The 27,943-nt window shown below is 40.2% G+C and overlaps 2 protein-coding genes across 5 annotated transcripts in view; one reads left to right on the top strand and one right to left on the bottom strand.

The window, feature by feature from the left end:
- LOC109911596 (short coiled-coil protein B) overlaps positions 1–11,818 on the top strand; it is a 26,081-nt gene extending 14,263 nt beyond the window's left edge. The window contains exons 3-5 of one of the 2 annotated variants that reach the window (XM_048604890.1): positions 9,035–9,118; positions 10,943–11,128; positions 11,630–11,796. In XM_048604890.1, coding sequence (XP_048460847.1) covers positions 9,035–9,118; positions 10,943–11,085 — 227 coding nt within the window. In that variant the 3' untranslated portion in view covers positions 11,086–11,128; positions 11,630–11,796. Of the gene's footprint in view, positions 1–9,034; positions 9,119–10,942 lie in introns of both variants that reach the window. The other variant, XM_048604891.1, reaches the window with a different exon arrangement.
- A 1,881-nt stretch (positions 11,819–13,699) lies between these two features.
- si:ch211-274f20.2 (calnexin) lies at positions 13,700–27,245 on the bottom strand. 3 transcript variants are annotated; one of them, XM_020510926.2, is made up of 10 exons: positions 27,080–27,245; positions 23,004–23,196; positions 22,286–22,475; positions 21,049–21,162; positions 20,396–20,549; positions 18,750–18,965; positions 18,005–18,124; positions 17,620–17,716; positions 16,327–16,424; positions 13,700–14,033 (listed from the first exon to the last, which is right to left on the bottom strand). In XM_020510926.2, exons 1-10 carry the CDS (start codon positions 27,236–27,238, stop codon positions 13,956–13,958), a joined length of 1,419 nt encoding a protein of 472 aa, XP_020366515.2. In that variant the 5' UTR covers positions 27,239–27,245; the 3' UTR covers positions 13,700–13,955. The 3 variants fall into 3 exon arrangements, with proteins under 3 accessions (XP_020366515.2, XP_048460840.1, XP_048460841.1); XM_048604883.1 differs by lacking the exon at positions 18,750–18,965; XM_048604884.1 differs by lacking the exon at positions 27,080–27,245 and having other exon boundaries at positions 23,015–23,196.
- Between the last annotated feature and the right edge of the window lie 698 nt (positions 27,246–27,943).

The following is a 27,943-nucleotide window of genomic DNA, read 5'->3' as shown; positions in this document are numbered from 1 at the left end:
AACACAGCAGGCCAGGCAGCATCAGAGGAGCAGGAAAGTTGACGTTTTGGGTCGGGACCCTTCTTAAGAAATGGGGGCCGAAGAGATTACCAGAGAGATCCACTGAGGTCTTTCCGAAGAAGAATCCCAACCCGAAACATCAACTTTCCTGCTCCTCTGATGCTGCCTGGCCTGCTGTGTTCCTCCAGCTCCACACTGTGTTATCACAGATTCAATTAGGTCATTTTTCACACACAGGGTGGTTCATATGTGGAATGAACTGCCTGAAGAAATGGTAGATACAGGCACAATTACAACATTTAAAAGACATTTGGACAGGTCCATGAATAGGAAAAGTTTAGAGGGATATGGGCCAAATGCAGGCGAATGGGACGAGTTTAGTTTGGGAAACTTGGTCGGCATGGACGTGTCGGATTGAAGGGTCTGTTTCTGTGCTGTATGACTCTATGACTCGAAGTCTGATGACAGTTGTTTAACCTTATCTTCTTGACCAATTTGTCTTGAGCTCAAACTCTTGCATGTGAGCACAAAGCCACATGACAAGTTCTATTGTGACTAGATTTAAGCACATTTACTATTTCACAATCAATGGATTTTTAAACTTTTTAAGAAAGGGGCATTTGGATTTCTGCAAATCAATCTATCATGAATTCCTTGATAATTATTTCATCACTCACTCTTCAAAAATCTCCTCAATCCAATTTGGCTCTCTTCCGTAGCCCAGTTCAACTTGGTCATCTTCGTTTTAGCCCATTCGAGATGGCAATGTTCTTCCTCCACTTTTGGTGTAATTAACCCTCCCTACTTTCCATTCCTTTTCTCTTTACCATCCATGACTTTCTACCTCCTCATTACATCCATTCCTCCAGTATCATCCATTTAAACATTTATTCTCCTTAGATTTGATTATGGTACATCGTTTGTACTTGTGCCTCTGATTCTCTTTAATGCAGTAGCTCTGAGTGTACTGCTTCTGGTATTCTGTACTGTGTATAGAATTGTCTAGTTGCTGTGTGATAGTAGGTCCTCTGCATTGCTTATGGAAGATCACAGAGTATCCTTGTTTAAACATAAGCGCTTACTATGCTTTCTGCTCTTAGAGGACCAAAGACAGGCTATTCCCCATGGCCACAGAAGTTTTCTCCTACTTAATTCACGCAGCTAGATTTCTTTTCCTTTCCTTCAATGGGGTCTTTCCTGATAACCAACAGGTCTTTTTCTCATGTTGTGGTACTAACTCGTTCCTCCTCGTTATCTTCATCAAGGTCTACCTATCCCTATGTCTCTGTTAAATGATGTTCTTGTCTTTCCAACAGGTGGTTGATGCTTTTCAGTCTGTACCAATTTTGTCTTCCACCCTTACCTCATGGGACCTTGTTCTTGACTATGCCTAATCTTAATTTTTCCCCCTAATCCCTAGGTCACAATATTACTGAATTAAAGTTGACAGTTTCATTATTGGAAGCAATCCCACATCAGAAAATGTTTATCTTTTCTGTGGTATTCTGAATTTTTCAGGTTAGGTTACACCATTAGAAATTTGCAAGAAGAACAGAAAATGCTGGAGAAAACTCGACACTTCCCTAGCATTCGTGGAGAGAAAAGCAGATTTAACATTTCGTGTCCAGTGACGTTTTGTCAGAATATCTGACAAAGGGTCACCAGACTTGAAATGTTAACTGTTTTCTTTCTCCACGGACACTGTCAAGCCTGCTACGTTTCTCCAGCAATTTCTGTTTTTGTTTCAAATTGCATGCAGACGTTTTTGTTTTATTTGGTTAGAACTTTGACCTGACTGGGCTCTGTCAAAAAACATTGTTTCTGTTTCCATTCTTTTTCTCCCTTCTCTCTATCACTTCCTTGTACTTTTCTGTTTCTCTGAGTAAAAATGTAATTTTTTTCATGTCTCAGTATTCTCTTCTACATCAGTTTCTGTCCTGGCTTTTTTGCCTCAACATTTTAACATCTTGAATACTTATTTTGCCGGAGGTTGTTGACTTGCTCGCCAAGCTGGCTTCTTTTTGTTCATACGTTTTGTCACCATGGCTAGGCAACATCATCAGTGGAGCCATATACAAACCCATACAGATCAAAACTGGAAATGAGAGCACTCACCATAACGGACTGGACAGTATAAATTCCAAGTGGAGTAGAACAACATCACTTCATTGGAGGCTCCAGTGATGAGGTCACCTACCATGGTGACGAAACGTCTGAATAAAAACGAGCCAGCTCAGCAAGCAAGTCAACAACCTCATCCACAACCGGGCTACAGATCTTTGCCAAAACTTTAAACCCATTTTGCCCATTTTATAATCTTAGTGTTGCTGTCATTTATTTTTTCACTTTGTCAGTATCTTTCAGTTTTCTTCTCTGTTTGCCTTTGTTAGTGACCCAATGTGGTCCTAGTGACAACTGATACCTTTAGTGTTGGTGTAGCCCAGGGTGACCAATGTTGAGGAAATGACATCAGGGCACTGTGACAGGGTGGGATGGTGTGTGGGGTGCAGCGGCAAGACTGGAGATTGGGTATGGGATGGGAGTGGCTGCTTGGGAATGGGGTGGAGGCATTGCTTGTGATGAGACTGATGGGTAGGGCTGGGGTTTGGTGCCAAAACAGGGAGTTCAAGGGCACTGTGTGCACATCATTGAGGAGACTGAAAAGGCCCAGAAGAATTGTCAAGTATGAAACTATGTCCTTGCAACATTCCATGCTGCTCCCCCAATATTCAAACACACGCACACCTCTGCCCAAACCAGCTCCATGTCATATGTGTTCAGCACTCCATCTCTCTTACCCCCATTCACTCAGCAGGCCCTATTCTCAACGGAATTCTTCCATCCAGGAATGATGCCAGATCTCTGACCCAAAACATAGGCTTGCTGGACTCCATCACATCCAACCCCTCAAAGAAAAGGGCTATCAGTGGATCACTGCATGGGACTCAGACCTGCCAAATCCACCTGGTCCTCCACATTCTCACAATCCCACACACCCTCACTTAAACGACTCATCTGCCAACCAACCTCCTTTGAGACTTTGTCAGAGCAGACATAGAGGCTGAGCATTTGCTGGCCAGGCCCCCTCCTGTGTTCCTTGTGCTTGAGTGAGTAGCACATGCAAAGATACTCAGGCAGTGGCAAGAGGAGATTCTCTGCAGTCTCCCAGCTGTCATGCAGAGGAACAGGAAAGATGATGTCCAAGGAAGCCAACTAAAGGGGGAAGAAAAAAAACAAATTTTGGAGTGAACCTGGAAAATACATGAAGGTTGGTCCCTCTGGCTTGGACGTACTAACTTACTTAGACAGGAGTTGAAGTGGAATACAGAACTATAATCATAAAATTAAACAATAAAATATGAAGCTGTTTAGCTCAGGATGTCTAGAAGCCGTGCTAAACCATATTTAATTTAAAGTTTTGGCAAAGATCTGTAGCTCGGGTTGTGGATGAGGTTGTTGACTTGCTCGCCGAGCTGGCTTGTTTTTGTTCAGACGTTTTGTCACCATGCTAGGTGACCTCATCAGTGGAGCCTCCGATGAATTTATACTACTCTGCTTGGAATTTATACTGTTCAGTCAGTTATGGTGAGTACTGTAATTTCCGGTTTTGATCTATATGGCTTTATATATGTTTGTTAATTGAGGCATGGGTGGAGAACCATGTCTCTAGGAATTCCCATTCGTGTCTGTGTTTGGCTTGGGCTACTATGATTACTTTGTCCCAGTTAAATTGATGGCCTTCATTGTCAGAATGTACTGATATTGATGAAGGCCATCAATTTAACTGGGACAAAGTAACCATAGTAGGCCAAGCCAAACATAGACATGCACAGGAATTTCTAGAGGCATGGTTCTCCATCCATACTTCAATCAACATACATATAGAATTGGACCCCATATACAAACTCATACAGATCAAAACCGGAAATGACAGTACTCACCATAATGGACCAGACAGTATAAATTCCAAGTGGAGTAGAATAACTTTGCTTCATCGGAGGCTGCGCTGATGAGGTCACCTAGCATGGTGACACAACTTCTGAACAAAAACAAGCCTGCTCGGCGAGCAAGTCAACAACTTCACCATATTTAATGTTGTTTACATTCATGTAGAATCTGGGGCTCCATAGCCAAGAGCGCTATTGTGACATATACGGGTAATGAGAATGGTGTACCCAGAGTCTATGCTGCTGCATTCCATGATGTTTGATGATTTTCAAAGGCATTCCACAAGAGGTTTTGCTGTTAACAGAAGCGGAGAAAATGTGTTTGAATCAAGTTCAGGAATGAGATTATGATTTCTTAAACACACACAAAAAGAATGGGTGAGGAGACATGATGTGGAAACTGACTTTGATATTGTTCAAGCATTTGCTGTTTTTTCATTTTTAAAAAATGTTTATCAATGTTGGTTTGGAGCTGTGAACTGTAAACTGAGGATGGCTTGTGGTCTTTGTGAAACAGCTTGTGGTAAAATGAAAACAACAGACCAAACAAACTTTTGTTTGTTTGTGAGGCCAGGCCTAGAAGTTAATAGGTATTGATTATCATAGAATCCCTACAGTGTGGAAAACAGGCCCTTTGGCCCAACAAGTCTACACCGGCCCTCAGAGCACCCACCCAAACCCATCCCCCTCTAACCCACCTAATCAACACATCCCTGAACACTGATGATGCAGCCTGAAGATTTGAAGGCTACTTGGCTAATCTCTAACACAAGCCTCAAGAAGCCGAGACAGTAGAAAGCGAAGTTGGAAGACCCCGATCAACATTTCCAGAAAAGCAACCAAGGATTCCAAATCTACACCCGTGAAACAATAATTGTAAAAACCGTTTAAGTAATCTGGTCAGTTTTAAAATTTTCTTTTATTTATCCCTTAATTCTGTTTGTTTATCTGCCTGTTGTTAATGTGAATAGGGCTCAAAACATTTCAGGTTTAAAACATAGACACTAATCAGATTACGTTATTTAATTTTTCTCTGCTAAAGTATTTTGTTAAGATACAAAAGTAGTGTCTAAAGTTAGTTATTCATAAAGCATGGTATCGGTTTATCAAATCAGTTAGGAACCATTGGAGTAATAATTCAGTCTTTGGTTCATTGAGCTGTGTTGCAAATACAGAGGTAGAAAGGCTGACCGGGTTTGGCTGGCTGTTTCTGTGTCATAGCAGTATTTTGTTTTGTTTTCTGGTAAATTTCTGGAAAATTCACACCAATGATTAATTCTGTTTTTGGGAGTGCTCTCTTGGAATGTGACTTTCTGCCGGGGCCAGTATTTGTTGACCGAACCTCTTCCGAGAAACAGATGATGAGCTGTCTTCTTGAACCACTGTGGTGGTTAAGGTAGACCACAGAGCTGTTAGGAATGGAGTTCCAGGATTTTGACAATGACAGCGAATTGAATCGGTGAGATAGTTCCAAAACAGGATGCAGCCCGCAGAGAAACCTGCAGATGGTGGTGTTCCCACGCATGGCTGTCATAGGCTTATTGTTTGGGAGATGCCTTTGGGTTTGGGAGATGCCTTTGGGTTTGGGAGATGTTGTTGAAGGAGGCAGAGTGATTTATTGTAATGTATCTTGTATATGGTATACTGTTATGTTCTCAGACCAAATCTCCAAATTGTTGTACAATCCCAAACAAGTCTTCAAAGTTTTGTTATGATCAGATTCAGGAACAGTAAACTTGTTTCAGTAAAAGTAGACTAATTTAAAATGATAGTTACTCACTAAGAGAATAATGCCCCAAGATTACATGATTTTAAACACACAAAAGGAATCTTACAGTACAAATGTCAGCAAAGTAAACCATCTACATTATCTATCAAATATGCAGAATTAGAAAGAGATTAAAGGTAGTGCGGGAGTCGTCTCATAAATGGGATATCTGTTTTTGATACTGGTGAGGGTATTGGCTTCTCCAAAGATAGCAGGTAAAGCCAAGTTTATTGCATCACAGGCAGCTCAGCTGTACAGGAACGAAGGGGACTGGGGAGAACAGCAATAATTATAAGGGATTCATTAGTTAGGGAAACAGACTGACGTTTCTTTGGCTATGGATATGACTCCAGGATGGTATATGGCCTCCCTGGTGCCACGGCTAAAGCTGTCTTGGGTCATAGGAATAAATTAGAAAAAACAAAATAGTAAACAGTTCAGAATATTAGTCTTTCCGGCCCAGTCCATGCCATCAACTAGACTGAAGGGAGGCCTCCACCGCCTCGCTGCTGCCTGCGCTAGACCAACCAACGTAGGAGTTGCCCCACTTTAGGTGCCATCTCTTTGCCGGTGGGCCCACTTCGCTGATGCTGCTGAAACCACACTCGCCCCAGCAACCAAGAGTCCCTGGCTCCACTGCCAGGCCGCAGGGCTACGAGACCTGCTTCGGCTGCGGATGTCACCCTGCCAGCGCTTTCGTCTTGAAGAGTCCGCTGCCGCTGCCCCTGAACACCGCGAGAACGACCTCGCTGTCGCTGCCACAGGCCCCAAATGGTGGGAGTAAGCACTTGCTGCTGCTGTCTCCGAAAGCTGGGAGAAGCCATGCCTGCCACTCCGCATGCGGTCCACACTCTCTGCCATGCTGGTGCTGCCAACCAACCCACCACACAAAAGGAGAAAAAGAGACCAAAAGAAAAGGAAAATAAAGCAAAAGAAAAGCGAAGCAAAAATAAAGCAAAGGAGGAATGCAGATGGGAGCAGATGGGCCCCGGATAAGAACCCACACGCAGATTCTGTTAGTCTGGCACCCATCTTGCATGGGGTTTCAGCAGTAAAGGTTCTGTAACTTAAACTGTAACTAAACAGTGGGCTGCATTTAAGGAAGAGACAATTCAAGTAGAGTCAAGGTATTTTCTTATGAAGGGAAAGATAGGGTTAACCAATGCAGAAACAAAAACAGAAGCTGCTGATTTCTCTTCACACATGCTGCCAGACCTGCTGAGTTTTCCCAGCAACTTTGTTTTTGTTTCTGGATTTACAGCATCCGCAGTTCTTTCGGCTTTTATTAACCGATGCAGAGCTCTCTGAATTATGAAGAAAAAAGATCAAGATGAAGGAGAAAATGTGGGTGTTTGACAGATGCCAGGTGGATAATACGGTTAAGAAATAGGCCAAACAAAGAAAGTCTAGAGGGGAATTTAGAAAAGCAATTAAGAGAAACAGAGAGAAGATGAGAAGACACTAGCAGATAACATAAAAGGGAATTCAAAACTCATCCGTTGACATATAAATAGTATTAGGGTACTAAAGAATGAATAGGGGCAATTAGGGTCCAGAAAGGGGATTTACACAGGGAGGCAGAAGTCATGACTGTCATTACCCTGGAGGTAAATGCTGGACAAGTCGTGGCAAAACGCGAGGTGTGTTCGTACACTTGAAGGGTTTAAATTTGATAAAGATTGTACAGACAATCTGTGTTTAAAGTTGATAAGAGACCAGGATTAGATGAGGTACATCCAAGGAGAATGGAAGAAGCAATGAGTGGATATTATAGAGTCATTAACCATAATTTTCAAATTTTCCTTACAATCAGGAAAATACCCAGGGATAGTGCCAGAGGAAAAGAGAATTGTAAATGTTACAAGCCTCGCAACTATAGGCCAGTCTGTTTAACCTCGCTGGGGGGAGAAGCTTTTTAAGCCACTATAGTGGACAAATTTAATAGTTGCTTGGGCAGAGTGGGTTAATTAAGCAAAATCAGCATGGATTGTTAAGGGAAAATTATACTTAAATAACTTAATTGAGTTTTTTTGAGGTAACAGAGAGGGTAGGTGAGGGAAATGCTTTTGATGTGGCATTTCTGGACTCAGAAGGAGACCTCTTGCAATAAAAGGAACAAAATGAAGGTAAATGTTTAGGAAATTGGCCGAGTAGCAGGAGACAGAGAATATGAAAAATGGGAAACTATTCTAATTAGAAACATGTGACTTGTGAATTTGTGCTGGGGCCCCAACTGTTCACAATATTTATTAATGATTTAGATGATGGGATAGGAAGCCCACATCCAAGCTGACATGGATGAAGACATCACTGTACACAGTGCAGATAATAAGATGAGGCTACATTGAGATGTTAATGAATTAATCAAATAGACGAAACATTGGCAAATGAATAAGGATAGAACAGAATATTTATAGATAATGAAAAATGAGAAATAGTGGATGTTGAAAGAGATTTAGGAGTCCATTTATCTAGTTAAAGTGTTATAGGTAGGTACAGAAAACAATCAAAGGTTAATGGAATACAACAAGGGGACAGAAATTGATCTGCATGTATAAAACCTTGGTAAGATCATACCTGGACTAATATGAGCACTTCTGGGTGTCACACATTACGAAGAATATACCAGACTTGGAGGAAGTCCAATGTACATTTAACCTGGTCTCCAAGCATCAAATTATGTGAAGAGGTCACACAAACTAGTGTTGTTTTGCCTAGATGTGGAAGGCGAAGGGGTGATTTGATTGTAGTTTTCAATGTGTTAGGGTTAGAGGGTGATAGGAAGGAAGTGCAACTGATGTAAGCAAAACTGAATAAATGAATGAAAGCAATGGGAAGTGTGTAAGTGATTACCTCTGTATTACATACTGTGACAGCCTTTCAGTATCATAGAATTCAGAACGGCCCTTTATCCAGTTGATAACCTATTCTAATGCATTGAAATCTTTTCCACTTTTACGACACTGCCTTTCAATTCAAAGTTTGCCAGTTCATTTGGTCTCTGAGAGCATCATTATTTAACACTCTCATATCTTTTACGATTGCAACACTCATCACTAATTTTAATAAACACAGGCATAACTCTGGCTACATTTCATAATGAACTGTAAAGGGGCCAACACCATTTTTACTTAGTCTTGAAAGCTGAATTGCTGCTCCTATTTCTACTGTACCTACTGATACCTTCAATATGCAGTAGTCTTGTTTAATCATGATACGCCAGAGAACATAGTTAAAGAGAATTTTTGTAAACAAGGGTCTCTTGGCACTTGCAACATTTTATGTTAGATTTAAATGATTGCTTTTTTTCCCTCCAAAGGCACAGATTATGAAAATCAAGAGGAGCTGGAGGAGAAGACAAGGCTAATAAACCAGGTTCTGGAGCTGCAGCATACACTCGAAGGTGATTACTCGACTGTTTTGTTAGTTTAACAATAAATTTTCTCCCTTTGCTTTTGTACGTTTTTCTCTCTCTCTCTCTGTCTCTCTACCTCTTTTTGCACTGAGCCCCCTAACTTTCGATGTTGTCTTTTTCTTCTGCTGTACTGATCTCTTCCTCTCTGTTTTCTGGCTTTTTACTCTCACTGCTGCTTTATTTTGCATGTTGGCATTGTTCTTGTTTATATACTGGTTCCCATGTCTGAGGCCTTCAGCCCTTAATATTGTGACTGATCTGATTTGTGACCTCAACTCCACTTTGCAGAATGTATCCCCTCCACCTCCCACCATTCCACCAATAATCCTTGATTCTTCTGTCGATCAAAACTTTAACTTATCTTGAAAATATTTTAAATGAACCAGCCTGCACTGCTCGTGGTATCAAGAATTCCACAGATTAAATGACCCTCTATTTATCTATTTCTCAAGCTCCTGTTGGCTTCCGTATGCCAAATATGAACAACTACCTGTGAGAAATATCATATACATCTGAGAGAACTGCTGCCTATTTTACTTTGTATATTGACACTCATCCAAATAGGATTTAATTGTTAATAGTATTCCTGTATCCTTCCATAATTATGATGTACCGTACATTTTCAAAAGTTCACTCTAACCTCAGTTAACAGAACCAATGATCCCATACCATTTATTTTTCTTTGGTGAATTCAACACATATCAGATTAGATTGTCTTTACAGTCCTAAGTTTTAATTGGTAAACTTTAAACATTACGTACCACAGTTTTAACTGTCTCATGATCTGAGGATTGTGTTTCTAAAAGTCTGGAACAAACATCCATCATTTTAACTACTTTGTAGCGCCAATCCTTTGGTCACTTCAAGTTTTTAGCAAATGAGGAAAAAAATCTCTCTACCTTTTTGGTTAAATTGAACATCTGAATGAGACTTCCCTCCTTACCAAACTACCAGTACCAACTTCAATCCCCGCATTTTCACAACTGCACTGAAGTATTAACCTCACAGGCTTCTTCTGAGACCCTCATGGCTTTCCTTATCATGGAGCCAGTGCCCTTACCACTTTCGCAGCTCTTCAGCATGACTTTTGAGTCTCCACTCAAATTTTTATCTGCTTACTAATTCCTAATACTACTTCCCAAGTTTGTTCTTATATGGCTATTTGAATGTTCATGACTCCTCATTCGAGCTGCATTCCCATCAGTCCAGCTAACTGCTGAACTCCTGAAATGGAGTCTGCCTCTCTCTTTCACAATGAATTGCTTTTCAGTGACCCCTAAACTGTCCTAAGTGACCTATCAAAACGCATACATTAAACCTTGCTCCATTGAAGGACAGAATTCAATGATGCTATGTAGTCACTCTGGAACTCTGAATATTCACGATGTTGCCATTTTCACAGAATGCTGACTTTGAGCATAAGGAATGCTTACAAAAGGACTTCATCACAACTTTTATCATTTACCTCTGTAAACATTTAATGTACTCATTATTCCTTACTCCTGCATCTTTTAGAATGAAACTGAAGATGGATGGGCAACTGCCAGTGTCGTTTGCAAACGATGGTCCTTTTTTCCCTTTAAGCTCCTATCCCCTGATGCCATTACACTTTATTGTTGTCATGTTAGAAGGGTTGGGTCATGTTAAGGGGATACAATAATGTCTGGATTATGTGAAACATAAATCCACCAACCTGCCAAAAGCAATTGCCTTGATGTGTTCCATATCTAGTTTAATTTGAGTCTTTCTCATTGGCGGTCTGCTCAATAAGGGTATTCCACTTCTGTGCTGATGACTTCATCTGCATTTCAGATCTGTCAGCCAGAGTTGATGCTGTGAAAGAGGAGAACCTGAAACTCAAATCTGAGAACCAAGTACTTGGCCAGTACATTGAAAACCTCATGTCAGCCTCCAGCGTCTTTCAAACCACAGACTCAAAGAACAAGAGAAAGTAAGGAGCTCATGCCACTGATACCAGTCAGCTTTATATCTCGACAGGTGTAGTGGGTTATCTGCATGTTGTGTTCATGTGTGAAAACTTAATTTGACCCTTTCACCTCAAGATCGAGGACTGTTAGAATTTACTTCCTAATTTACAAACAGAATCAAAGATCTGAATAACAGGATAGGACCTAATAATTGCAAGTTGATCAGAATTGATTTACAAAATGCTTTCAAAACATTAGCAATTGGAAGTAAAATTTATAAACTCATTTTAAAAAATGTTCTGAATTGAAAATTATTTGCTTTCAATTGAAATATTGAACAAAAGGCATTTATACAGCCAACAACTTCTGGTGACCAAGTCGGTGTATGACACGGAATATTTTATGGCCCACACATACCGCATATAGTAGTCCCTAATATCCGATATGAAACCAGGAACAATTGAAACAAAAAAGGTGAAAGGGTCAGATAGCCAGATTATTGCATTCATTCAGTCCATTTGCCACAAATGACAAATTAGTTTCAATAAAAAGTGTCCTTTTTATTTTCCAGACCAACCAAAAGCTCCAAGAAGACAGACAAATAATAATAATAGTAAAGGGTACTGGGAGTCACGACTGTCCAGTATTAGGAGTGTAACCCTGTTAGAACCCGTAGCTTATTGTCTCAAGTCAGCTTGCGCACCTTTTTTTGTATTTAGTCTATTTAATTATGTAATAATAAACCCTAATGCTGATATTATGTTTGTGTTCACATCTTATTTTGCATCATAGGATTCAGTTTAGATGATTAATTTGAGAGATATTAGATCTCAATTAGCCCAATGCACATATACCCAGATTATAGACCAAGAAAAAAATGTCAACTGGGAAAGAGGAAATATGACTCTTAAACTCTTTCTTGCTCTGAAATAATTGTTGATGATCAGCAACTTGCCCTGACTTTTTTTTAAAAAATCTCCTGATTACCAAAAAAAAGGGCCAATGAGAGAGGCTTTTACTTTGGCCCAGCTTTTGAATCACTGGTGCAGAATTACCAACACTGACCTCTGAAGCAGCACCACCATGCATTCAGCTTTCATTTTCCCCCTTGGAAGTCTGTTCCACATGTTCAAACTTCTTTACATGGAGAAGATTCTGGTGACATTAGTCCTTTTGAACTCTGGTATTTTTGTCTGATCATGGTTTTAATCTTTCATGAGGTGTAAACATTGCTGGCAAGTTCAGCATTTATCACATCACTATTTGCCCTATTTGTGATGTGCTGCCTTCTTCAATGGCTTTAGTCCATCTGGTGGAGGTACACCTACAATGGTGTCAAAGACAGCGGCAGGAGTTTGATTCAATGATAGTGATGGAATACCACTAAAGTTAAGGTACAGTGTGGCTGTGATATTCCAATGCATCTCCTTCCATTGTCCTTTAAAGGTAGAGGAGGTTGCAGTTTTTGAAGGTGCTGTTGAAGCAGGCTAGGTAATTTATTGCAGTGCATCTTGTGTACACAGAGCTGCCCACTGTATTTGGTTGTGGATAGTGTGGGTTGTTGTTTTGCTGGGTAATGTTGAGCTTCGTGTCTTGATAGCACTGCAGTCATGCAGGTAAGTGGAGAGTATTCCATCACACTCTTAACTTGTGCTTTGTAGGTATTAGGCAGGCTTTGTAAGGCAGGAGCTACTTGTTACAGGACCCTCTGAATTGCTAGTCCAGTTGATTCCTTGTTGCTTTTTTTGATTGTTTTCTAAATTGATCTATGGCAATGCCTCGGTCAATTAGCAAGCTTTTGTCCTATTGTGATCATTTGAAATTTAACATTGTTTGTCCAGATTAGTGCGAGACAAAAGTTCTCAGCAACGTGTCTCTTTTCAATAGTAATTGATCATTATGAAGTTTGTTGCTTCATAAGCTGAAAAGATTGTTTTATTAAAACATTCAGTTCTCTTAAGAAATATTGCATTATTTGCAGGAGGGGCAAATGTGAGATGGTTATGGTAGTAAAGTTGTAAATTTGTAACGTCATTATAGGCAGCTAATGTGGGGTAATAAAATGCTATCTTGCCCACATCCTGATGACATAATTAGAGACAAGTACATGAAAACAAGGAAGACTTGACAAAAATCATCTTGTTGTTAATTTATATTTAAGATGATGCTCTCAATTTAATTCAGATGGCTTCACTGGCAGATGAAGTCTAGTTTATTGCAGGAGAAGAAACAATATTGCCTAGGATACAGAATATTGAAGAGCATAATGGAGCAGGACATGGTGGCACAGTGGTTAGCACTGCTGCCTCACAGCACCAGGGACCCGCTTTCAATTCCACCCTTGGGCGACTGTCTGCATAGGTTTCCTCCGGGTTCCTCCCACAGTCCAAAGATGTGCAGGCTAGGTGGATTGGCCATGTTAAATTGCCCGTAGTGTTCAGGGATGTGTTGATTAGGTGGTTTAGAGGGGGATGGGTTTGGGTGGGTGCTCTGAGGGTCGTTGTAGACTTGTTGGGCCGAAGGGCCTGTTTCCACTCTGTAGGGATTCTGTGAACTATGATAAGCTGTTCAAAAATCTTACCCGAAAATTACCTACTAATTCTTATTACCCAAAATTTTAAAAAATGCATCTCTCATTCCAGAGAATACAAAAGGTACTTTATTTTATCACTATAAGTGGAAGAAATCCATCTGTCCATTATGTATAGTAAACTTACAAATTATGAATATTAAAACACTTATTATAATGTTACAAATTTAAAAAGAGGATCTTCCTCCAATGTCTGCTGCACAATATGCATCACTAACAAACAGTTATGTCTCAAAGGCTCTTGTTAAACAAATGAGTGCCTTATGTGAAAGTTCATCTTTTCAAACAGCATGAAACCCGGTGGTCATTATTTTGACGTTGTCTTGCGATATCTCAGAGCCTCCTCTGAAACCTGACCTGGATCTGGTTCACCGCCTCCTTGTGCCTGCAACCAGAATTAATTCCATAAGCATCTTGTTCTATACTACTTATGTAAACTTAATTGTATATCCACATCTGCTCAGTTACTGGAATGTACAAACACACTGCATTGTCTACTCACTTCTCAGGAATAAGCAGCAATTGTGAAAACTCGCAAACCATGCAGTTGATTTTCAGGAAATCAAGAATGCTGTCCTCATTTGTGGCCAGTACTCTTAATATACCGCAGTAGTTGGGGTTATTGATTTTAGGAGAAGGAACACTTGTAAATTAATATTTGTTCACGAGTCTATGCACTAATTAGAAGCGGTTCTAATGTAACTGTGGCTCAGTGGTGGTAGTATCACCTCTGCAATAGACACATAGTTTCAAGCCTCACTTGAGACTTGATAATAAAATGTCAGCAGCTGACATTTTACCACAAGTGAGCAACAGTTTTTTGTACATTTAAGTAGATGGGCCCTTTACATTTTTTTTGTGCGTACATGTTACTTGAAGGGCAGATTTTTGCTCAGCCTGCATAGGAACCTCCAGGTTTTTGCACAGCTGATGAGCTCAGAGGGAACATTAATTGTTGGAGGTATCATTTTCAAATAAGATGTTAAACCAAGACCCTGTCTGCCTCGCACAGAAGCAAAAATCCCACGTTATAATTTTAAGAGGATTTATCCCCTTGTTCTGCCCAACATTTACTCTTCAGCCAATATCAATCAAAACAATTATCTAGCACCGAGCTGTTTATAGCTTGACTGTGACATGGTTCTCGGACCTACATCAGACCTTATTAACAACAGCTCCTGCAATATTGTCACCGCAACTTTCCCATATGTTTAAAAACCAAAAGTACTGTGGATACTGTAAATCAGGACAAAAACAAAGTTGCTGGAAAAGCTCAGCAGGTTTGGCAGCATCGGCGAAGGAGAAAACAGAGTTAACGTTTCGGGTCCGGTGACCCCTCCTCAGAACTGATGGTGGCTGGGATAACGTCAGTTTATATGCAGAAAATAGGGAGGTGGGTGGGGTAGGGAGTAAACGATAGGATAGAGCCCAAAGAGAGGACAGACAAAGCAGACAAAGGAGTTGCTAATAATCAGGCTGGGAGGGTGAATAATTGTTAATGGGGACTGTTAGTGACTAACAACAGTGAGTGTGTAATGGCAGGCTATGTGGTAACAAGGCCTGGCGTAGACTTGGCGACTGCTTTGCAGAACATCTACGTTCTGCCCTCAAAAAAGACCCTGAACTACCTGTCGCCTGCCACTTCAATGCACCACCCTGCTCCCTGGCCAACGTCTCTGTCTCTGGCTTGCTGCAGTGTTCCAGTGAAGCCCAACGCAAGCTGGAAGAACAACACCTCATTTTCCGCTTGGGGACCCTACAGCCCTCCGGACTCAATATGGAGTTCAAAAATTTTAGGGCCTAAACTCTCCCATGTCCCAGCCCCCCACCCCACCCCACCCCACCCCACACACCAGGCCTTGTTACCACATAGCCTGCCATTACACACCCCCTGTTGTTAGTCACTAACAGTCCCCATTAACAACTACTCACCCTCCCAGCCTGATCATTAGCAACTCCTTTATCTGTCTAACCGTCTCTCTCTCTCTTTGGGCTCTATCCTATTGTTTACTCCCTACCCCACCCACCTCCCTATTTTCTGCATATAAATTGACGTTTTCCCAGCCACCATCAGTTCTGAGGCAGGGTCAATGGCCCCGAAATGTTAACTCTGTTTTCTTCTTCGCAGATGCTGCCAGACCTGCTGAGCTTTTCCAGCAACTTTGTTTTTGTTTCCCATATGTTTCCCTGATTAAAGGCGGATGCTCTCTAGTGTTTGCTGCTAATACAGGAGCAGCTCCCCATATTTTTTTGTCTATTCAATTTATGGGGACAAGTTTTCTCCATTGCCTCGGTGTTTGAATTTTGTCAGGTGTCTTTTATGGCTGTCAGAAGTAAACTCACTTGCTTCCTTGTGTATTTTGAGCCCTGCTAGGAATACTGTTTGTCTAGATTTGCTAGATGTTCCCATAGTACATTCCTTGAATGCAGTGCAATTGATTGTGGATTGATTACTCTTCCTCTTTCCCAAGATTTTAAAACTTTCTAAAGAAAAATCTTTCTCTGGCTATTAGCCATGTTTATACCAGCATTATTCCAGAATTGGAAAATTTTCTTTTAAAGCTAATCTTGTGCTGGAAAATACTATGGGCAACACATGTTCTTGCTTTAAAAAAGTTTGGACAAAGTAAAAACATCTGTCCTATTTATGATACTAAAAAGATGCCAAAACTTCCAACCTGTGAAGATGTCTCCAAGTCTACTTTTGTTTTAAGCAGGTTACTTCCTTTCATCCTCTCTTTGCTTTTATCGACATTTCCTCGTTGATCATGAAGAGCTGTAAAATACGGATAATTAATTATTATTAAATATTATTCAAGCTAGAGCTGTCATCTCTTGAATGGACTGCCTGTAAAGTGGACACTATCAGTTGATTTTTATTTTAAATAGGAATCCATTTTTCAGTCAACTTGCATGCCATATAACAGAGCCATTAAATTCCTAAAATTTTGAGTAAATATTCATTAATGATAAGGGTTTTCTTTTCAGCTGAGCTTCACTGTCAGATACATACTCAATACCTTGTGGGACTATGAAGCAGAAAAACCACAGACAAGAATCATTCCCACAAACTGACCTAACAGTTGTGTACTGTGTGGAATGTACATTGAACAGTCTATTGAAAAAGAAGTTGTTTTGGTCAGATTTCCCCTACAATATGTTCTAATATCAACTGCACTGTCTGGCAGCATATCCAAGAAGAGATCAGGTGCTTCCTCACAACGGAAAAGAAGCGACAACCATTGTCATATGTTGTTTGTGCCACCTCCCACTGGGGCAGTGTAACTGTTAGAGCACACATAGCATTTTTTAAAAATGTGGACCATTTCTTGACATCTGGTGCCGCCATCAAATTGTTCAGGTGGAATCTACAATAATGTTATTACTTTGGTCAACTTTCTATACTTTGTCTCCAAATTTGCCTCTTCTATACTAAGCACTAACCAGGTTCTGGTTCCAAGTGTCCAAGCAGCACTGATGCTTTGTCTAAACAATCACTGTAATGAGTGTTGGCAGTCTGGGGATTGAGTGGTAATAGGTATTTTTGTTCTCACGCAAGGGTGTGATCACAAAAGATGGGCATCAGTAGCTACTCACTGTTTTGTAGACACAAGAGTACCTCTGCCTACAAGACCCACAGAAATTATTGGACATTTACTTGTAGCAGGCCTCCTAGTTTCCATCACTTATGAAACCCGATGGCTAGTTCCAAACCAAAACAGCCTATATCTTATTAAAAAAGCCCCATTACCTGACAATTTGTGACAAGGTAACAATTTGTACACCCCTTTCAAAACAAAACCACTGCATCAATGGTAGAGTGGTGCTGAGGCTACCACCCCCATTATGAGGTGGTTAATGTTAATGTTAGAGAAGGTTGGCCAATATTGAGCTGTGACACAGGGAATCTTGGAAGTTGTACAAGGTATACTGTATTCTATCACCATTGTTATTATTGCTGTTTAGCTTACCTGACTCTGGAGGCTGTGCTTCTGTTATTTTTTCTTCATCATTGAGCTGCACATCATCTGTCTTCTTGTAATAATAATCATCAGGGGGCCCAAATCGCTGGGAGAACAAATGATAGCACATGACACTACAACATGGCAAAATAACATGTTACAACAGGATATTATAGGATGGAGCTGGAGATACACAAAAATATGGAGCAAGAGGGGTTAGCACATGAAAGTATGGGACAGAGGAAGCATCACAGGACAAGAGCATGCAGAAAAGTTACAGAATGCAGAATAGAAACAAAACAGCAATTTAAACAGAGGGATTATTTTTACTTTAGATATTTAATTCTTACAACAATCCTCTACTAAGAAATACACAATTGTTCAACAGACATACCTGATTTGGCCAATAGAAGCTTATGAACAAAATAACTGGCAGAGCAACTGTGAACACGTAGACTCCCCAGAGCCAAGGGCGTTTGTCTGCTGCCAAAAACAGCTGCATGATCAAACCAGGCTGTGGACAACAGGGTAGAGTAGCAATTATCTCAGTTACTGATAAAAGAAACACTCACCGTCTCACTCACAATAAACACTCCAGTTACACAACGGCATGTGAATGGGGGAAAATCTTCTCTCACAAGCAGGGTTTTGATGTCGCACAACTCCTATCCAGCCTACCGAATCTATCTCACTGCATTTTCTTCATCGCAGATGGAGAGTGGGATCCTGGTAGGATTTCTACTTATGCAAATGAGGAAATGTAAGGCAAGGAATGGCCTCACTGGACAACTAGTGGTCCGGAAGGTTGGAATTGCAGCTCTCACTGAAAGGAACATAAATTTTCCAGGTGGCGAGGGCCACTCTCATCCTAAGCTTTTGAAGTATTTGGAGTTTTCACCTCTACTTTCTAAAGCCCATCATCATCATCTTCATGTAGCAACCCAGTACAGACCCAGTCAGAGTGAACTCCTGCCGCGAGTTACAGAAGACACCCAAGGAGGAGTTGTGGTACCTCAGGTACTTTGACAGGGCAGGCTCATTATCTGCACGACCTGTCATCTTTTGTGCAATCATGCAGCGGTATGAAACAAGATTTTTCCCACATTGATCATATGCACATAGCCATCAAATCTACTTACTCCATCTGCATCGTAGATTGCCTTTGTTCGTGCCCATGTGTCTTTTGCCCACTGCTTGACAACTCTCTCATCAGAGGATATAATAAAATTGTCAAACATTATGTCAGGGGTCAGAGACCATAGCTCAAGCCCAATTGCAGCAACTGGAGTCATGCGGAATGGCTTTGTATCCTCAAAATAGTTTGGATTCAGAATCTTTCTAGGTTTCCAGACTCCCTTTTGGGACAAAATTGGTAGAACTATTAATCAAGTTTGATAGTTAGATTCTGAATTATGTTATTAATAGAGGGAGAAAGAGAGAGAGAAGCAAATGCTATGGAGAGGCAGCAAACTACAACAAACAAATAGAATTCTATGTTAAAAAGTAAGTTAATGAGAAGGGAAGAGTGAGTTACCTCCACTGCTCTATGTAATAAACAGCTGAGTTTCAGAATGGAGGGTGTGAGAAGCAGATTGTTATAGAGAAAAGTATGTTGCAGAGAAGAATTGTTACAGAATTACATTTTAAAATCAAGATGGTAAGTTTTTCTATAATGTGTAACTACAATCACCAAGTTCCAAGCATGCAGTAAGTAGGCAATCGTTGTTGGTTCTTGTCATGGACAGGCCAATCAAGTAATTTAGATAAAAGTAAGTAGTCTTGTGAATCAGGGTGAGCGCAAGAAATGTAGAAAGGTCTGGTATTGAGTAATTTAAATGACCTGCTTCTTACAATCTATGTTTAATGGCAAATTATTTAAGAATTAAACAAAGCTGTGTCTGTTATCTTACACAATTTGAGTCTAATGATTAAAAACCACACCCATCATATGGTACAACTTCTCCCTTAATACACAGCTAAGTCCATCTCCCTATATGCAGCAAACGTTTTATTAACTGGCACCTATGAGACCAGGAGTGTACCAGTTAATCAATATTCTGTTTGATCAATATAAAAACACACTAAATAATAGAAACATAATGCAGGGAGTATACACATCACTGAATTACTTTATTTACAGCATAGATCACTTAAATAGTAATGCCTTAAATAAAGATAACTGGTAGACAGCCCTTTCACTTGCACCCTCAACTAACTACTTGAATACTGCGGAAATTGCAATAATACAGTAAACTTCCAGTATTTGAGGTATATAAAATTTTTGCTGGTTTGTTGAGGGGGGGGTCGGTTCATAAAGCGTTGGTTAAAACAAAGTTTGCTGCAATTTATTTCTGTCAAATTTCCACTTTCTTATGTGAAAACACTTCTGGTGGTCACTACTGTTTGATTCTGAGGGACTGGTTGTTCTTCAGTATCTAATCCAAATGTTCACTCTTCACATGTGCCCCCGTGAATGTCTCTCAGCGATTTGACCGTGTAGAATACCTTGATCAAATCTGAAGCGCTGTACGTGCACATTTCAATGAGTCTCGACTACAATTGTGGTAGTTTTAATTTATCTAATCCAACAGCACCAAGAGTACATATCAAACCCAAACTCAAAGCTATGCTAAACTGAGATCAGCTAACTCTGCAGGGACTCAAACTCACGAAAGATATTCTGGAATTTCACATGTGATGTATTTGCCAAGAATCCATTCTGAGAATTAGAAGGGAAGTTTAAATATCAGCTATGTAAGAAAGACTATAACATCAATTAATTTACCTTGTATTTGGGATTGTCAATCATTGGTACTTTCCATTTGCCTTTGTAGGCAGGGTTAGGGATCATGGGTGGTTTCCAGGTTCCACAGCCTGCAGTCTTACACTTTGGGTTTGGGATTTTGGGTTCTTCCCATTCACCATCCATATCAATATCCCTGTAAAATACAATAATATTATATTGATATTAAAACAATTCCAGACAGAACTTTGGGTACACGTTACTTTGAATTAATTGTAATTTTAAACTTGTATGTGTTACAAATATCATTTGTTCAAAGTGAACAAAGTCTTTGCTGGGGTTGTATCATTATCAAGGATTCTGAGATCAGGCACGCGTGGGTTAGCATAACCCAACATGCGCTCTCTTATAGTGAGGAATGAAGGTTATATCGATGAGTTTTGTGGGGTAGATGAAACAGTATTACAATGAGAGGCAAGGAATGTATGAAAGAATGTTCCAGTGAGTAATTGGATGTATCAGAGAACGTTACAGTGAAAGCTGGGATATACAAAAGAATATCAGAAAGGTTGTAGCAAATACCATACATGTGATGAAGGACAGATGTGCACCAAAGGTCAGTGTAACTACAATCACTGCCTAGTCAATGAGGCTATCTGAAATCTATAATCAATCTGAAGTAATTCATAACTTACCAATCTGGAGGTTTTTTTGATTTGGGATCTGGAATATATTCTGGCTCTTCATCTAGCCAGTCATCCGGTTTCATAACTGTGGAATCCGGAATATAGGGAGGAGCATCCTCATCCCTGTCATGGAGGGAATGATGACATCCTTTAGCATCTGCACACAAGAATATCTGATATATCTTCATACAAGTTACACAACAAACATGGGGGACTGTAAATGAAATACAGCCAATATTAACTATTCCAGACTTTACACAGACCCAAGGACCCAGGTGAGGAGTTTGAAATCAGTTGGACAGGAAGATCATAAACAGTGCTTCCTTTCTTCCCAATCAACTTTCTTTTCAAAGTTGACACCCAACTTCAGTAATAGAAGATGTGTGACTAGAGGAGGAAATACAGCTGAGATCCTGCAGGTTCATACCCAATGTATGAACTTGAACCAGGAGCTTCTGGATTCTCATCAGGAATCTCTTTCTGAATTGACTGCATTTCAGTTAAGATCAGCAAGATAATTATGATTTTTCCACTATCCTTCTGACTGAGATTGAGCTCTTTGGCTGGGACTCCACTAGTGCCAGCAGAAACTGCAAACAGTCATTTGAAAATTGTATTGTGGAAGGTTGTTTCTGTATTCAATCTTTACTGTTGAAGGAGGTGGTTTCTATATTTACTTGTGATCGCTGGTGTTGGCAGAAGGATCTCTGTATTTCCTGATTGTTCACGTCTATTCACTTGTGGCCTTAATGTCAGCGGAGGGTAGCCTTTGAGTGTGCTGCTGGACTCTGTTAGGAAGAGTTATGTCACTGTATTCAAATTGATGCTCTCTATTGTTTCTGTGTTCCACATTGGTGTGTAGCGTTGGGAGAAGAGTGTTCCTTTATTTTAGGGTGGAGGGGTTAGCTCTGAATTTCCTAATGGTCTTGGGCTAATTGTTTTTCCTCGACTCGCAGTGGTCTCAAGCATGAAGGATTGTGGTGTCAATTCAACAGTACTCTCGACTTGATGGGAGTCCTACTTTCTGACGATCACTATAGTCTGAGAGAGGTATGTCACAATTCAAGTGTTGTTCTCCTGAGAGGATAGAAATCCATTTGTGGTCTCTACTACTGGGCTTAGCTTGTTGACTTTGAATTCACGATAAATTCTAATATTGGTGCCAGAAATGGTTTTGGTGTACATAGAGACAACAGTAAATACAAACAAAAATTTTTAACCAAACCTGATCTTGCTTAATTCTCACCAGTCATGGGGCTTCACTGAATCTGGGTTAGGTATCCGACGTCTGTCATCCCAGTCTTCAGGTTTTTGATGGTTGGGATCATCAATCTCGTTGGGAGGATTGACAGGGGGAGTCATGTCTTGTAGGAGGCTTCCTTTGCTCACACTGTTCTCATCTATTAGTATCTCAAAACTGTTGTCAGGTCTCACAACTAAACCAATCATTTTTAAATTGTTATTGGACGTAGAGAGAGAAAGAGAGAGATAAAAGAGAATAAGTCAAAGAGAGAAGTAATTTCAAGTACAGCAATTATACTGTATAATATTAAAATAAAAATTTACTAATGTATAATAACTAACGCAGATGAAAATAAATCAATGTAGCGAGTTTTGGTACCTGTTACGTAATGTAAACTTGCTATAAGAAGGTTAGCTCTGCAGACTGTCTAAACACACCTTTTAATATTACTATACAGTTTATTATTTTTATCATTAGATGTCTAATAGAGGGTTGCTAGATTATTCAGTTGCTATATTCAAATGTGTTTGGATTAGTCAATTTGCCTGTTCCGTGTTGTTTGTTAATGAACTATTTCATTATTTAATGATTACTATCTCACAAACGAAGCCTGCAAGTTTCACTCTAATCCTAACCCATTGAGGGTACTCCCTTAAAGATTGTCATCCCTCTTGTGGACCTGTTTCTGATTGCTCTAGAATGATTAAGAGAATTGTGTTACTCAATGTATACAGGTGAGGTCTTTTGTCGATGAAGTAACTCTGAAGGTCCACTTCTGGTTTCCTGGCATGCTTCTCTTCATATGCACCCGTCACTGGATCCCTATGTCTGAAGATGAAGTGCAGTTTATAGTCCTGTCCGCACTTGTCTGGTCCAAACATGATAGTGTAAGGGGTTTTGTCAAAGAACTGCCTCTGTAAAAACAGTGTTAAAACTTATAAAAAGAAACACACAAGCGAGTCATTCAAATCATCCATGTTTAGAACCTATTCAAACTATTTTAAACTGTGCTCCTGACTCAGTATCAAGCTGGTACCCATCTGCTCCCTGAAGATGTACGATATCAATGGCAATCAATGATTCACAGTCTAGAATAACTGGAAACATTAAACATTGTTAGAGGTCAGTATTAATAATCATCTATTGATGTAATCTATGATTAATGATAATTATTGATACTGTGGAACTGACATTAACCATCTATTTTTCATTTATTTATGGGATGTGAGCATAGATAATAAAAGCAAGCTTTATTGGCAATGTCTAATTGTCTTGGAGAATGGGAATGAGCAGTCTCTCTGAACTGCTGCCTCCTCCATGTTTCAAGTACTGAACAGCATTGTTAGGTGATGCATTTCTAAGTCGAGCTGTGACATAACACAGCGGAGAACTTAAAGGAAATAGTGTTTCCATACACATGCAACACGGGCAAGGAGCTTTGGTAAGTTTCTACAGTGCATCTTCACTGCCAGGATGTGGAGGCTAAAAAGGGACTGAATGATGAAGGTAGTGGATGAGGTGTCCATCAACATTTGTCCTGTGTGGTGTTGAGCTTTGAGTGTTGTTGAAGCCGCATTCCTTCAAGTAAATGGGGTATAATTTCATCACTATCTTGACTGTGCCTTTCATATTGTGAAAAGGCTTTGGGGTGTCAGACGATGAGTTTTCATTGTAGAATGCTCAACCTCTAACATTCTAGTAATTACAATCTTTATAGTGGTGGCCCAGTTAGGTTTCTGAAGAATGGTAATTCCAAGATGTATGCTGTGTGGCTTTCAGAAATGATAATGCAATTGCATGTTGAGGAAGATGGTTAGATCATGTGCCAACGATGTACACCTTGAAGAAGTTTTCCTGCTCCCTCCGACGAGGGCTCAGTGAGTCTCTCTCCCACTGCAACCCCCACCCCGGTTATTCCCCCAAGTCCCAACCCCTCCCCCTCCTGAGTCCTGTTGAAGGGTTTCGGCTCAGAACCTTGTCTTTCCTGCTCCTTGGATGCTGTCTGACCTGCTGTGCTTTTCCAGCTCCACATTTATTGACTCTAGCTTCCACATCTGCAGTCCTTACTGTCTCCATGGCACAAATATTGTTTGTCAACTGAATCCTGAATGTTATCCTGGCTTTGCTGCATACATGCATGGGCTGATTCAGTATCAGAGGAATTACAAACAGAACAATGCAAACGTCCCACTTCAGATCAAACGATGGAGGGAAGGGCATTGATCAAGTAGCTGAAAGTGGCTAGAGCTAAGACATAATGCAGAGGAACTCTTGAAGTAATGTCCTGGGATTGAGATGATTATCTCCAGTACCCTCAACATCTTCTTTGTGTTAAGTATCACTTCTATTACAAACACACCTTATATTTAACATCCTTGAAGGACTTAAGTTTTAAAGGATTGTGAAAAGCAATATATTTTAATTTTTGTGGACATTGTTGGAATGGTTTCTTTAAAAGCGGTAGTTGAAAGTATACTGCAGACAGTGGGGATTTTCTTCAAGCCATCCTAGAAATCACATGACTGGTGAAGACTGCTTCTTTGCTGTAGATCCTGCTTTCTTCTGGTTTAGAGAAGTTCTTGTTTTAACTAGTTAATTTGGAGGAAAGCATGCAAAAAGAAAGCAGTTGAGTTGGAGGTACAAGGTGATTAACTGACTTCTCATTTCTGAAAATGAAATCCTCTAGCCAGTTCAAGATGAAATCTATTTGTTCTTATCTAGTGTGCCCGGCAGAATGCTGATATCACGTGATGTGAATCAGATTAGTTGAAGATTAACATCTTGAAGTTTGAGAGATGACGGCCTAGTGGTATTATCGCTGGACTGTTAATCCAGAGACCAAGCATTGTTCTGGGGACCTAGGTTCAAATCCTGCCATAGCAGATGGTAGAATTTGAGTTTAAACAATGACCATGAATCCATTGTTGATTATTGGAAAAACCCAGCTGTTCTTTAGGGAAGGGAACTGCCATCCTTATCTGGTCTGGCCTACATAGGACTCCAGATCCATAGCAATGCAGCTGATTTTTAACAGCCCTTTGGGCAGTTAATGCTGGCCTAGCCTGCATTTCCCTCATCAGAGAATGAATTTAAAAAAAAAAAGTTGAAAACCTCAAGAGATCAAGATGGAACATCTACTTGACAATTCTGGCTGAAGATATCTGGCAGATGTTTTAGGCTGGTTAAGGTCATTACATGGTGATTCCCCTATCATTGAATACAAGGATGTTTGTGGAGCTCTCTCTCATTATTTGTTATTTGTTCACCATCATTCATCACTGGATGTAGCAGGACTGCAGAGTTTTGATCTGATCGGTCGGTTGTATTGATAGAACTAAATGATCCCACAAGTTGCTGCACTGTTTAAGCATGCATGTAGTTCCCACGATATAATCTCACCAGGTTGACACTACAGTTATAGATATGCCTTTTTTTTTCTTTATTCATTCTCAGGATGAGGGCCAGGAAGCATTTATTGCCCATCCCTAATTGCCCAGGGGGCAGTTAAGAGTCAACCACATTGCTGTGGGTCTGGGGTCACATGTAGGCCAGACCAGGTAAGGATGGCAGTTCCCTTCCTTAAAGGATATTAGTGAACCAGATGGGTTTTTCCAACAATCGACAATGGGTTTACGGTCATTATTATCATTAGATTCTTAGTTCCATATATTTTATTGAATTCAAATTCCACCATCTGCCGTGGCAGGATTTGAACCTGGGTCCCCAGAACATTATGTGGGTCTCTGGATTAATAGTCCAGCGATAATACCACTTGCTGCTCCTGATGTTTTCCACTCTTCATTGATCCAGGGTTGATCCCTTTGTTTGAAGGTAATGGCAGAGAGGGGGATATGCTGGATATTGAGGTTACAGATTGTGGAGAAGTACAGTTGTACAATTCATGAATCCCAGTTTTGAGTTCCTAGAAAAGTTCTGGATTTATCCCATTTAGCACAGTCGTAATTCTACATAACAATTTAGATTGAGTTTGGGGTTGATGGGTAAAGACTTATCAATGCAATCTGAGATCAAAGTAATCATCAACTAACAATCCAAGAATCATTAATTACCAAATGCCACAATCCCATATTTCCTGTAATCATTGACTAACAGTCTGGAGTTTGATAAACTCTGGTTTTATCAGTTGAATGGTTACTGCACTGTGAGACTACTTCATTACATGAGTCATAACCTTTCTTGCTGACTGGATGTTCCATATTGGTCTCTTTCTTGAGATCTCCAACATCACAGATACCAGTCTTCAACCACTTTGATTCACTTCACGTGACAGAGAAATTGCTGAGCACACTAAATACAGCAAAGGCTATGGGCTCTAACAGCATCATAGCTATAATGCTAAAGGCTTCTGCACCAGACCTAGCTGAGCTTTAGCCAAGATGTTCCAGTACAGCTACAACACTAGCATCTCCAAAACAAAGTGCAAAATTGTGTACCTGTCTTGTCGAAAAAAAAAAAATCACAGAAGTCACAACCTTGGTGAAAGAAATTCCTCAGGTTTTACACTCGTGCTGTTTACACCAGAGGACTCTGGGATACTAAGCTAATTCTACTTGTGCTACTGCCACTGCCGGCACAACGACTTGCATTACTTGGTACTCTTAATGTAGAAAAAGAAAATCCATTGAAACAATACAGCTAGAGATACACCAGTCAAGTAATGAAATATTTAATGCAGATGCTGTTTTTCAATCAGTGCCCAGTTGCCTTCAGTAATAACATGTTTCGCACTACAGTGCCCACAAAATGGATGTTGAGCTTCTCAACGGGACAACTTACCAGGTCGAGTTGATCATCTTCAGAGAGAAGCTTTAGGTATGCACCCCCACATTGGATTTCATTCTGGAAACGTACCTCATACCTACAGGAAAGAATAAGAATTGGAGACCAGTGCGTTCTAACTGCAGTGATGCTTCTACCATTTAAAAAAACAATCATTTAATATTCTTCCTTTGCTTGTTCTCCAGTTTCTCCTCATTAAAGGTTCATACACTCACTTAATGTCTTGTTAGGAGCTACAGGAAAGAGAGGCCAGCAATGAAACTCTGTGGTTTTCTATGAATCCCTGTGGAAAAGTGGTCAGCCTCCAGTCAGTAAACCACTGATGCTGTAACTAACTTTTTGCAAACTCAGTGTGAGGCTACATGACCACAATATTGAATATTACCAATAACTGATGATAAAGAATCCATATGATGATCCAGTAAACAGGAAATTATTTGGCCCCTCACGTCAGTGCCAGTACGTTGAATCAGCTATCCAATAAGTCCCATCTCATTGCTGGATTATGGGGAAGCAATCTGTTTTAACCATTTCAAGCATTTATCCAATTCTTTTTGGTAAGTTACTATTCAATCAGCTTTGATCACTCTTTCGTGCACAGCATTCTACAGCATAACTAAATGTTTTTCGATATCTTGCCTTTGGTTCTTCGTCAGTAACCTTAAATATTGTACAAAACCAATGTTGCTGGAAAAGCTCAACAGGTCTGGCAGCATCTGTGAAGGAAAAAATAGAGTTAACGTTTCAGGTTCCAGTTCTGAGGAAGGGTCACCGGAGTTAAATCTGTTTTCTCCTTCACAGATGCTGCCAGACCTGCTGAGCTTTTCCAGCAACTTTGGTTTTGTTCCTGATTTACAGCAT

Source organism: Rhincodon typus, chromosome 14, assembly GCF_021869965.1.
Source record: "Rhincodon typus isolate 14 chromosome 14, sRhiTyp1.1, whole genome shotgun sequence".
In the NCBI taxonomy this organism is placed as follows: Eukaryota; Metazoa; Chordata; class Chondrichthyes; order Orectolobiformes; family Rhincodontidae; genus Rhincodon; species Rhincodon typus.
This window is presented reverse-complemented; position numbering and strand designations above follow the sequence as displayed.